Source organism: Cygnus olor, chromosome 10, assembly GCF_009769625.2.
Source record: "Cygnus olor isolate bCygOlo1 chromosome 10, bCygOlo1.pri.v2, whole genome shotgun sequence".
Classification (NCBI taxonomy): domain Eukaryota; kingdom Metazoa; phylum Chordata; class Aves; order Anseriformes; family Anatidae; genus Cygnus; species Cygnus olor.
In genome coordinates this window covers 2,677,331-2,690,307 of record NC_049178.1, presented here as the reverse complement: position 1 = coordinate 2,690,307, position 12,977 = coordinate 2,677,331, and the positions used below count along the sequence as shown (strand labels likewise).

The following is a 12,977-nucleotide window of genomic DNA, read 5'->3' as shown; positions in this document are numbered from 1 at the left end:
TAGAAGAAATTCTATAGTTTTCTCCCCAAAAGGGGCAGTAAAAATTAATACCAAAAAAAAAAAAGGGGGGGAGGGGGGAGTTGTCTTGAAGCAAGCACCTGAGTGACACTGAGATAAGAGGTATAATTTTTAAAAGCCACTTTGAAGCTTAGGTCTGATTTTCAGCTGCGGTATTTGCACTCAGAAGCCTCTGATCTGTATGTTAGCCGATACATATAATTATCAGTGAGTGAAACGAGCGAAGTGTTCGATTCTTACTAAACTGCTGTCCCACCTATGTGGAGACATAGTGAGTCCTGCAATCCAGCCAGCTGACCATGTGAAAAACAACCCCTCAGCTCTCAGCCTCACTCCTGGCACCTCTCAGGCTCTAAACAGCCACCCTCTGCATTTACCAGCAGAGAGGAAAGCCAGATGAACCCCGCAGACCCCAAAGCAGGCAGTGAGCGAAGGCCTGGGCACCGCAGCAAGGACCACCACGGGAGGACAAGGGTGCCAGAGGGCCCAGGGCTGCCCGCCAGCACGGGACTCACTGTGTGAAGCCCTTGCCTGGTTCTTGGCAGCAGATCACGCCACAGAGCTGCAGTCGGGGAAGGAAGCCCGGTAGTTCCCAACCTGGGGGCATTTTTCTCCATTTCATGTTCTAAAAATAGTTTCTACAGTTTTGCCTCATGCAAGCTTCCCAGCAAATGCCTGACTGCAGCACAAAACAATCCTTCAAACATCTCCATTTCACGCGAGAGAGACGACTCCAGTCTCTCTAGCTATTTTTAAAAAGCCTTTTAAAATATCAGTTCTCTTTTCACAAGCAGCTCACCTTCCTCTAAAACACGTAGTTAAGGATGGAGTGAAATAGGAGGGATCTGTTCTGACCATAATGAGGTCCTCAGCTGATGTGTTTTCCAACATCACCCCACCAGCACTGCTCCCTGGACGTGGGCACTGCTCCACAAGTAACAATTACCTGGGTCAAGAGCCAAGACACCTCATAAAGCACCACAGGTTTGGCTTCATTTTTTTCTTTTCGTTCCTTGTGCATTTGTATTTAAACTGTAAGCCATATTCTGGATCCTGTTCTAGCATTTCTGGGCTGCTCTTGGGGCACAAAGGACTGAGAAATTGCACTAATTGCTCAGCTGAGAATTAAGCCATCACAGGGGAATGCCCCGATGCCACAGAACCAGGCTGCATTATCTAATTCATATCAAGGAACAAAAGTTCTCAATAATGTATCAAACAAAAGACTAATTTAATTTTCCTTTCTTAACAAATATACAGTTCTCCCAGTCAGAGTAACACAGAGAATAACGATCTTTACATATCTAATAGACAGAAAGAAGACTGGGGTCCCTGTGATCTGTTACAAAAACATCTTTTTATCTCTCAATACAATTTTTAGCTAACAAAATTATTTAAAAGTGGTTTCCCAACCTTTGCCAGTCTGTGGAGTCCTGTACATTCTCCTGATGTCCTTCACAGAACAAGCATCTACTGACATCAGATACTTATGTTTTTTTGATCAAAAAATCTGTTAAAAACAGAATGATTTCAAGGGGGTCCCTGGAACATGCTGAATTATAAGACCTTTTTTCCCTGACACCTAGAGAAACTAAAAAAGGTAACAGTTAGGTTTGGCCAATCTTCTAAGAAAGCAGGGGCAATGCAAAAAATCTGTTTTATATTAAAAGAACCATCAGTGATTCCAACAATACTGGCACATTTGTTAAGGCACAAACATAGTTAAGCGGCGCTTGCTTTTTGAACCTACCAGTGTAAATATGCCCTCAGCTACTCAGTCTGGATATTCAGTGGTAGCAACATGACTCTATTACAGTTAGAGAATAAAATTTACCTGTCCAGATGAATTCTTAGTAATTATCAACAGTCTGTCACATTTGTGTTTGACACACTATTCTCCCTTAACAAACCAACCAGACTTGAAGTTCAGATCTTTGCTGTATTCGTTTTATTTCTAAGTGTTCTTTCTGGTGCAGCTAAGATTGCTTCTTTATTGCAGCAGCTGTTTGGGATTTGAACACAGGTCAACACGCAGTCCCCACCTTCCTTCTCGCCTTGCTATTTCTCCTTTGCATGCCAAATTCCTTCTCATTGCAGGAGCCAGCCAACATCACTGTTCTCACCCGGTTATCATGAAGGCTTCCAGAAAGAGCTGAGAGAGTATTTTACAAACATCAACTTGCATAAGAATTTGATCTTTCTGGTTCTGTATTTAAACTCCCATTGTGCTTAGGAACCACAAATCTTTACACAATGTGTTTAGTGCCAGAAAGGCTCACAGAAAAAGAAGATTTTACACTTATGTCAGAGGCTGTCCCCAGAAAAGGCATGTTCAACTTGTAGACTAGAGGCTTTGCACAACCCAAATCTAAGACATTAGCCTACACCTAAGATTTATCTTCATGCAATCATGATTCATATACATCCACATACACAGACTTCATGACCTGCAGTGTCTTTGTGATGCAGTTACCAGGTGAAGTTACCTGAGGCCTTCCTGACTTCCTCTGTGAACAATGAATTTCAAGACAAGAGTTTCAATTCTTGCTTCTCTGTAGGGGCAGGAATCCAATTACTCTCTTGGGGTACATTTATAGGACACAATGCAGCTTGTTCAAGTGCTAGAACAACATCGCTCCACTAGCAAATGCTCTGCACAGGAATATAACCTCCCCTATAGGACTGGTTGCACAGGGGAACCTGCACTCAGGGCCAGCGCCTGCCCCAATGCTCAGGCTGTGGTGGAACAGCCAGATGGCTGTTACTGCACCGTGAGGCAAGAGTGCACGTCCTGGCCAGAAGCAAAGGGGGAAACCACAGCCTGCTTATCTCTTCAGTAAAACTGCACCTGGCACTTCTGCAGTCTACAACCACCCCACTTCTAGTACCCAAGCTAGCACAAGTATCTTTAAGCAGCAGCACTTGGTGCCATGCTCAGGCCTGGTGCTTTGGCAGCAGTGCCCTACAAGCCGTAATTAACTCAGCTAGCATCATGCAAGCTCAGACCCGCAATTCTGTTCCCTCCAAACAAACTGTAAGCAGTGGCCAAATAATCTCCTGAAAGCAAGTACTTATTTAAAGTACTTTAAATAAAGTAAATAAAGTATTTGTTTAAAATAAGCTTCTCTCAAAACTGACTGCATGCCTGTTTCTCCTAACTGTTCCTACCCTAGATTGGTCAGACCATGAGTCTCCAAGCTTTCTCCCTAGGTAACTTGAAAGTCACCTCCTTTCTGCTCTTCAGGTGTTTCAGTGACTTTGAAGTTCTTTTGGTCTTGAAGTCCTCAGCTGACAAATCATGACCTGAGAGAAGGGTCCTTTAATCAGTTTGCCTCTTATTTTTCAAGGGGGCACTGGGACATGCCAGGGTGTTCTGAGTGACTCTTCCACAGCCTTCTCTGAAGCTAAATTAGTACAGCTGTTGAAAAATTATGATAACCCAATAACTTCTTCTCATTTATTCATACCATTATTAAAAGTAATTATTAATAAATCAGTTCACATTCTTTTCTCATCTGTCACAGTTGGGTCAAACTAACCAGGATACTTTTAACTGAATAACTTTGAATATTGAAGGTTTTCAATGTAACTTTTCAAAAACTGCCAGACTTTGAAGTTATTCTGGAAATTAGGGAACTCGAAGAATCATTAGGTATTCACTGAAAAGGGGTCAGTTCAGGTTTTGCAGCCTTGACAATAACGGAGGCTATGACTCCACTGCAGGTAGGCCCAGTGAAGTTCCTACAGCACTGCAGGCCACACAAGCGCTGCCAACCACCCTAGGCCCCACACGCCTACGCAGAGCTCTAGGCCCCTGCTACTCACACCAGTACTCAAACTGAGCAACTTAAAACGTCTGGAGAGCTTGCACGTCAGAGTAGACTACATACATGGACTGAAGTCAGTCCTGAGGGGCTACGATCAGAAAAGCTTGTACTCTTTGAGACATGGGTAAGTTCCTACATTTCCAAAGGCTAAACCTGCTCCTCTCCTCATAGGACCCAAAAACCCCAGCTTTTCTTCAGGAAAAAAAAAATAGGACAGATGTTCACTGAATTTAAGGCAGCAATATATACACTGTGGATGTCCTTCCACAGAAACAGAAATCTTTATCACGAGCAGCAGGAAAAGCCATTTATCGAATGTAAAGCTCTAAGTCTTGTCACAGGTATCTCTGCTCATTTCAACGTGCTACTGGTCACTAATTAATGCTTTAATTTTCAAAACATTATCTGAAAAAGAGGCAAGAAATTCACCAATAAATCATTTTACTACACAGCCCATGCTGACTCTTAAGGCCTACCTCAGTTTTGATTCAGATAAATTTTTCTGTGCAACGGGCTTTGAAATTAGGAGTAGGTAGCAAGGAACAGAGTCCTAGCCTTTGCTGTTGTTCCCTGCCACTGAATACCTGACCAGTCTTTTAGTTTTGTGCTCCACAAGAAGCTAAGAAGCAGAGACACAATCCTGCCTTTTTTTTCTGAAGCAACAATAACTAGGTCATGAGACGAGCAGAGATATAATCTCTCTCTCACTCTTGCTTTAAGCAAAACATGTAAATTTTAAAAATGAAAACAGGAAGCCCATGTAGAAAACGAAATACTAACATAAACAATCTGTGAAATATCCTTTCTGTACCTGTTTCCTCATCTAGTAACATAACTAGTTATTCATATTAAGACTCTGAGATGTACATTTCCTATTGTGCTCTATTTTCTGGAGGCTGACACCAGTGTCTTGGTACCATAGAAACAATACATTTTCAGTCACCAAAAAGGAGTTAAAATGCCTGGCAAAACATAAATTCGCACACACAAAACTAATCATCTGAGTCAACTTCTGCTCTTAGAATCCATCCTCTTCTATGCATGTAGGAGCTCAATTTAGATCTGCTTATGTCTTATTAATAGAGAGAAACCTAAATATGAATAATGAAATAAAAAAAGGGAAGAACACCTGTACCGAGACAATTGAAAAGCATGCTAGCAATCAGTAGGCTGTTTTTCAAATATACACAGATCTAGCCCAAGTCTTCTCATCACTGGATGTTTTATTCTCCATCATATATCTTTTTTCTGGGTTTCAGGAAGTTTTTCAGGTTTTCCTGAAGCTCTGTCTTACAGTCCTTTCTGCCATATTAATATTTGAAACAACTCTCCCATTGAGTTTAGCTCCTGACTGAGTTGCAACACTTTATTTTTTTCATTTTTGAATTCACTATAAGGCACTTTAAGTTTCCAGAATAAAATGTTATAAACTTGGATTGTCTGAAGTCAACGGCAGGATTTGTGAAATCTAAGGGAAGGGAACCTGTCCCTTCAGAACACACACACACACAAACACACCTAAATCACTTCTGTATCTCTCCACCAACTAAGACACAGACACATCTATATAGACATAAACCTACACAAGAAAGACACAACATTTTTCCTGTAAATATGGTTTTGACCCTAAATAAACTCTTTGAAGTCCACCAGAGAATTACTATTGACTTTATTTGGGAGATGCTCAGAAGCTACAATATTTGAAAACAATGTAAAAGTCCAAGTTTATATATTTAGATGACAGACATTAAAACTGTTTACTTTGACTCATCTAGGGACAGTTCCAACTCATATTCACTCCAATGTTTACCGAGTTGAACTGCTGACAAGACTTAGAGGCAAAAGATACACAATTAATTGATTAACCTCTCTTTTTTTTAGTAAGATGGTAAATATTAGTAACATAATCACTCATCATCTCTGATGAGCTTGTACTTCAGCCAGGATGAGCAGAGAAGGTATGTCCTTTCATCAGAGGCAAAGATAAACCCAAACACACATGAAGACTTTTGCCATTTTGTCTGTAGAGAAGGAGAGGGGGAAAAAAAATAACAAAAACACAAAACCAGAGGATTTAAAATATAACCTAATCCCTAAGGATGTCTGTCATTGGAAATGGAGAGTTTTTCGCCATCTTTATAGGAGCCGGTCTGTAACCCAAGACACAGAAAAGCAAACAAACCAAAAATACTCCATCATGTTTAAAAATGCCAGGGAGGGAAGCAATGCAACAGGGGCAGATTCTCTCTGTGAGAAAGGGCTCCTGGCCCCATGCTCTGAGGTGCCCCTCTGCTACGCACACTGGGGTCATGAGCATCATAGGACCAAGACAGCAAAGGGCAGAGAACTGTGAGTGCCAAGACGAGGGGAGGCAAGAGGAAGAGGCGGCTGAATTGGCTACAGACAGAGAGGACAAGAGCAGGGAAACCCTGAAAGTCAACAAAATGTCCTCAGCGATGTCACAGCAGGGAAAAAAAATAACGCTTGAGTTGTCCTTGAGTAACTGTCTGCGGCATATGCAACCACATCCACTGTAACACCACAGCATAATAGTAGGGCAGGCTCCTACCTCCTCACTGACAGCAAACTCAGAACAAAGAAGCAGCTGTGCTGTGCTATCCCAGTTCTGTCAGTTGGACCTAGTTTAAAATCGGTTTAGCCATAAACATTTTAAAAAAACTAAACTTGATGATCATGTATGTTATCAAGCTTCTTTCTAACTGAAAACAAATTCTGTATGAAAAAATGCCACAAAATGCTCATGCTCACAGGAGCTACCTGGGAGAAGAAGCTGGTGCTGTAGATGCAGAACTGCTGAAAACCACCCAAAAGCCATGCAGGAGGGAAAAGCTCTGCAATTCTGTTCTCCTGCTGTAACTGCCTCTACAGCTGTGCATTGCCTGACAAACCTAGGAGGTGATGGCAATGCTTGGAGAAGTTGCCTCCAGCTTGGACTTTTGGTGAATTAAGATCTATGTTTCTGCATTTCAGAAAGAGATGGAAATTTAGACCCACACCTTAAATTTATACAGATACCGTAACTGTATAAAGTTAAGGAATTTGAACTGACCACGTGGTTGGCTGAGTATACAGTTTCCAACATAGCAGCAGCAAGACAGGTAGCCAGCTCCAATCCAGGGGAAAGATTGACACTACTGCCACAGTAAAAGTGGAAGACAGATGAGACCTAAGAATAAAGCATCAGATGTATCAGTTATTGATAAACTCCACCCCAAAGTCAAGCAGTCCTTCAGCAGGTACTAATCACTGATTTCAAACAGAAGTTGAAATGCATTTTTGTAGGAAAATTTTGCACCATCTGGGCCTAAAATTTCAGCATTTTTCTACTGAGAAGCATTTCTGTAGGGCATAACTCCCCCAGAAGCAAGGCTTATGTCTTTGTTTAGAGCTCAACTGTGGTCCCCCACCCCTTAAATAATTGTACAGTGGGATTTGGCTAATAAAAAAAAAATTCTCCTCACTAAAATCAAAGTCACTAGATCAAAATTCTCCTCACTAAATACTGAAGAAGGGGCTAAATATTGCAGATCATCATCATGCTTATGAAGAAAAATAATCTTACAGTAATTTAGTCAAGATGGACTAGATGTAAAGCACAGCCACTGTGGTGTCCAACCACACCCCATTAAGGCCTGTATGATGAGCTGGCTGTGATACACATCGCACCCTAAGCCTCTGGCAACAGTGTGTGAGAGGAGCAGGGGTTCATATAGGCCTACGCTACCCTTCTGTTAACAAAACCTACCCTTACGCATCTTTGGCTCACATGTAACTGTCATTGCCATCACTTGAATCCCTGTAACTTCACCAAAACAGTTCAGGATGAAAAAGGTTCTTCAGGAGTAAGTGGAGCACCCAGCTTCCATGTATGTTGAAGTTAATGCCTTGGGAGAAAATCTGACCACTTCTGTTTCTTCAGATAAAACAGTTCAGATATCAGCATGCAACTAAATGAAAAAAAGCAAAAATATGCATTATAACCACTTTTCCAGATCCATCAAGAAAACAATGATGCTTTCCTTCAGTCATTATCTTTGGGCCTTGATGAACCATTGTGATCATTTCTGGAGCTGATTAGAAGAGTCCTGGTGTTGATCTGTACAACTGAAACCAAAACAATGCCAAGGGCCCACCTGCAAGTCTGGAACTTCAACCTGAGTTCCACAAAACAAGTTGTGCTTCAGCAATTACAGCTCTACAGCAGCCTCCAGCATGGAGCAGCAAGAACAGCCCCTGGCCTGCACTGCATTGCCAACAAAATCCCACTCAGGCTCTGACAGGCTCTTAAGGGATCCCAAGATATCTTTGGGAGTAGGGGAACATAATTCAGAGAAGCCACAAATCGGGTATCTTGTGTGGGCAAAGGAAACACATGGTAATTTGATTTGATAGTTGTAGTGCTCTGACAAGGCACCAGATTGACAGACCTCAAGGTTAAAAGCTTTTGTCCACAAGAAGAGCACATCTCGACCTACCAGAAGCACCTTGGGTGCTCAGCCTCCATGTTGCACTTGTTGCTGCAGTGAGGCCACCAGACAGTGCCCACCGTGACGGCGGCTCCTGTGTGCAGACACCTGCCGGTGAACTGCTGGGCTGGGAGCACCGGCTTGTGTCACGGGCTGCTGGCAGCACTGCATCGCCGCCTCCGAAACTGCATGTGCTAAGGGCCCCTGAGCCAATTACAAAAAACTTATGGACGGTGATTTTGTGTTTTGCCTTGTTATAAATAATAAGGTTATGTTTTCTTCATAGATCTTTTGATTTTTTTCCTTTGGGAGGCTTGTGGGTTTTAATGGCATTAATTCCTATTTGCCAACCTTGTCCTTATAAATGAGGATGTTCATTAAATTAATGTTAAGCGATGAGCACTATAATTAGAACACATTTAAAATGCAGTGCATCTAAATCAAAGACTATCCAAGATGTTCTCTTTTTTATTAAGATATAATTTGAAGGAGGCTTACTGTTTAGTTTAAAATGAGCATTTTTCAACAACCTCATCCCACTAAGGCAAAGAGCAGACCAAGGCAATACACCACAGAGTGGCTTTTTCCAGTTGACATTTTTTCATATGCTCTGTGGTATGACGTCTTTCACTACCTATTGTATCAATACTTAAGTGAGAACATGGAGTTTACTGTGTATTTTTTGCCACCAATAGCCATTACAAAAAAAAAAAGCAAGGAAAACAAACAAAATAGTGAGCTGCAGATAACTAAGACAGTTGTGATTCTAGGAAGCAACATAGAATCAGAATCACAGAATCATCTAGGTTGGAAGAGACCTCCAAGATCATCTAGTCCAACCTCTGACCTAACACTAACAAGACCTCCACTAAACCATATCACTAAGGACTACATCTAAACGTCTTTTAAAGACCTCCAGGGATGGCGACTCAACCACTTCCCTGGGCAGCCCATTCCAATGCCTAACAACCCTTTCGGTAAAGAAGTTCTTCCTAATATCCAACCTAAACCTCCCCTGGCGCAACTTGAGCCCATTCCCCCTCGTCCTGTCTCCAGGCACGTGGGAGAATAGACCAACCCCCACCTCTCTACAGCCTCCTTTAAGGTACCTATAGAGAGAGATGAGGTCTTCCCTGAGCCTCCTCTTCTCCAGGCTAAACAACCCCAGCTCCCTCAGCCGCTCCTCGTAAGACTTGTTCTCCAGACCCCACACCAGCCTTGTCGCCCTTCTCTGGACTCTCTCGAGCACCTCCATGTCCTTCTTGTAGCGAGGGCCCCAAAACTGAACACAGTACTCGAGGTGCGGCCTCACCAGAGCCGAGTACAGGGGGACAATCACCAATCAACATGTAATGTCACAACTTTGATAAGTTGCTCAGGTTACAGCAGCTACAGTTTATTTCATTTCACTAGGAGCAGAGGCTCATTGAGGACACAGTCACACACTTAAGAAGGTATCAGCCAAGGCAGAAGAAAGGACACCAGGGATGTTATAACTTCAAGCCAAGGGCCAAATCCATTCCTAGAGCATTTTTTCTGTTGTCCTGTGTGGACAATTCAACAATGCACCAAGGAAGGAGGCTACACCTTACTGTGATCAGGGAATAACTGCTCCCACTTAGATGCCCTACTGTCACCCATCCATTATCCTCTCGGTGGGGTTCGGAGCTGACATTAGCCCCTTCTCCCAGACAAGGAATCAAGGTAAGGGTAATAAAGCGATTTGCTGCAGGTCATGCAGAAAATCCGTGGCACAGTTAAGCAGCAAATCCAGTTCTTCCAATTCCTACTGCTGAAAGACAACACTCTCACAAGAAGATACCAACCAGAAATAAATTTAGGCTGAAAAGGTTTCTAAATAGGGGTGGGGGTGAAAAGTGCCAGATGAGACACTTCCCCCCCTTGTTATTTTATATCAAATCAAAATTCTGTCATCTCACTGTCATATAATTTAAAATAATTAAAGGCTCAGAGATCTGACCCCGATGTTTAGTCATACAATTCCAGCTGACTGCGATGTCTGTCATCCGAATGACATCAAAGGCAATACCTTGAAAAGGTCACCTTTACCAGAGACAACATGGGGAGAATGGCTTGTGCGTTTTTTTGAACACCAACATATTACCATTTATATCCAAAATTTATCATCTCCCTGTGACATCTTGATAATCAGAGCCTGATCCTGTTCTCAGCCACACCAGGCTGTCACATAGGACCACGCTAATGGAAATCAAGGGACACATCCAAACAGCTGGGATTAGAATCCTGATCTTACTATTCCAGTTTCTTTCCCTAATTCATACAGTAGTTATTAAGTTTGTTCTTGAGTTTCTTTGCTTAACTGTTGCCCTCTCATCTTGTCTCCTAGCCATTCCAGCCCGGCTCAAACCCTCAGCCATATGCCACACGCGGTATTTGCACTCAGCACAGGACATTTGTGGAGGCACCTGTTAGTGTGCCAAGGATTCATTGCTGGAAGCAGGGCTCTGCCAAATGCAGCCTGTTTGGCGGAGAAACTGCTCAGCTCTCTGTGATTACAGCTGTTCTGATTCTTGTCCTGCCCTTCGCCCTACTGGATTTTCCAAAAGCATATGGGAAATAAGCCAACAGGGAAACAACAGAGAAAGAGGCAATGGTGAAAAGCACAAACTAAACAAAAACCTCAGGAGAAAACTGCAAAGCTAGAGTGTATTGAAAACAAAAGGGCGAGAAGTACATTAAACAAATAATATAAAAATAACCTGCCTCTCAAGATCATCCCCTTATTTTGCAGTTTATTCCTTGTGTAACTCAACTGAAAGAAGTGGCATTGGTCCACAAAAGAATCCAGCCATACACAGTAATAGAACTTCAATTTTTTACAGGCTACTTTGACATAAGGAAATTGCAGGGAGCCCAGAAGTGCTCATTATGACCTGGTAGCCAGGGAAGGTTACAAAGACAAACATGCTGGTTGGCAGACTGCACCATTATACAAGTGTTCAAAAGCATTGCATTGTATCTGAGCTGCACAACAAAAGATTTTGATGAGGGCAGCAAAGCTCTGTGCTTTAAGGTGTAAGATGATAGCCTGCAGGTGTGAAAAAAGAATTTATATGCACACATGTTTTTTTCTGTTGCTTTCTTTCTCTCTCCACTCCTTTCTCCGGTTGCCTTCTGTTCTTCACATACAGTTTTCTATTACATCTTCAACTGATGCACCAGGTGTTGGCTAATGACCGCAAAACAGATACCAACCAAGGCACTGGGCTGACTCAGCGTGACAGTACCTATGCTCTCTGTTACAAAATATGAAGGCAATATCGTATTCAAAATACATACTTGAACAGACCGTTTTTGGCACTCTGAAGAAAAATTAAAAAGTAAAGCTAGTTATCAGGAGTGGAAGAGATCAGGAGGCATCACACTGGCTTGTTGGATATTCAGTTTTTTAGTGCCAGGGTCTCCATGGAGCTCACGTATTGTATGGCTATGACTGTGTATTTAAGAACAATCTCTTGTCTAAGGATCTTGCTGAAGTCCTCACAGTTGGACTACTCCAGTCACATCATCTTCTATCCCCATCTCAGAACAGCCAGAGAAATGGTGTTTTGATATCATCTAAAGTAGTATTTGTGCAAGTGTGTTGCCAGAAAGCTTTCAGCCAGGCTCACTGCTCAGCAGGCAGCACTTCAACTGTACCAGCATAAATCCTTCAGTCTGTAATCCTTCCTCAGCACAATACTTTCAATGACTGAAACTCGAGGCTGGATTTCTCAAAGGGCTGATGAGAGGCTGCACACCTTCTGCCTCCCTTTCCACGCACACTCCCTCAACACCCAGGTGCAATGCACAGTCCCGTCTGCAAAATTCTCCTCTCCAGCTTGGCAGCATGCAGTCCCATGGCTGACATCAAAGATGACCACATAGAATTTCTCTGTGCGACTAGCAGGCAGTCAAGAGACAGATGCAATAATCATAGTAATAGCAATGTAACAGGAACCAACGAGGAAAATCTGAACTAGTTTTTAAATAAGCAAAAGTGGCCTGATCCAAACCCCATTATATCAGCAGCAATTTTTCAACAAAATAATAGGTCAGTATTACCTAAAGCTGAAAATAACAGGCCTGCTGATCAGCAACAGAAGGAATGCCTAACAGATTGCTCTCCATAAATTTTCTCAGATGCAACCTTTCACATCTATAAAATTTATGTTAGGCAACACAGAGGAATATATATAATATAGAGAATACAGTATGAAAAGTTGACACATACTCCTACCTGTAATAGAGTAAAAAGTCTGAAATCTCTGCAAATGTATTTTCCCTCTCAGTGAACCCAGTGAGCTTCTCTTTTTTGCTACAGACATAAATGGTAGTGAAATACAATTTTTATTAATCAAACTTGCATTCACAATCACCAAATCAGCTTCTAAAACCTTAACACAAGGACAGGCCTTCTCCACTTAAATTTGTCTTTATAGTCCTGGTCAAGATCCTAGAGAAAAGGCTACTAAGCAGTATGAGACCTATGATTAAAGCTTTAAGAAACTTGATTCTGATGTGTACCTGCAACATATTTCAGTCTGTTCAGGTAAAAGAGCCTAATGCTTGCCCACAAGCACCCCAGATGATAGAAACGTTCTCCCAGTCTGGAATCTCTGAA

At 42.2% G+C, this 12,977-nt stretch overlaps 1 protein-coding gene across 7 annotated transcripts in view; it reads right to left on the bottom strand.

Annotated features, from left to right (window-relative positions):
* Positions 1–12,977, bottom strand: part of PHF2 (PHD finger protein 2) — a 104,766-nt gene that overhangs the window by 55,563 nt on the left and 36,226 nt on the right. The window contains exon 1 of one of the 7 annotated variants that reach the window (XM_040568190.1): positions 818–897. The exons of the other annotated variants lie outside the window; for them this stretch is intronic. Within the exon in view, the coding sequence (XP_040424124.1) occupies positions 818–876 (59 nt within the window). The 5' untranslated portion in view covers positions 877–897. Of the gene's footprint in view, positions 1–817; positions 898–12,977 lie in introns of those variants that run through there. 7 annotated transcript variants of the gene reach the window in all.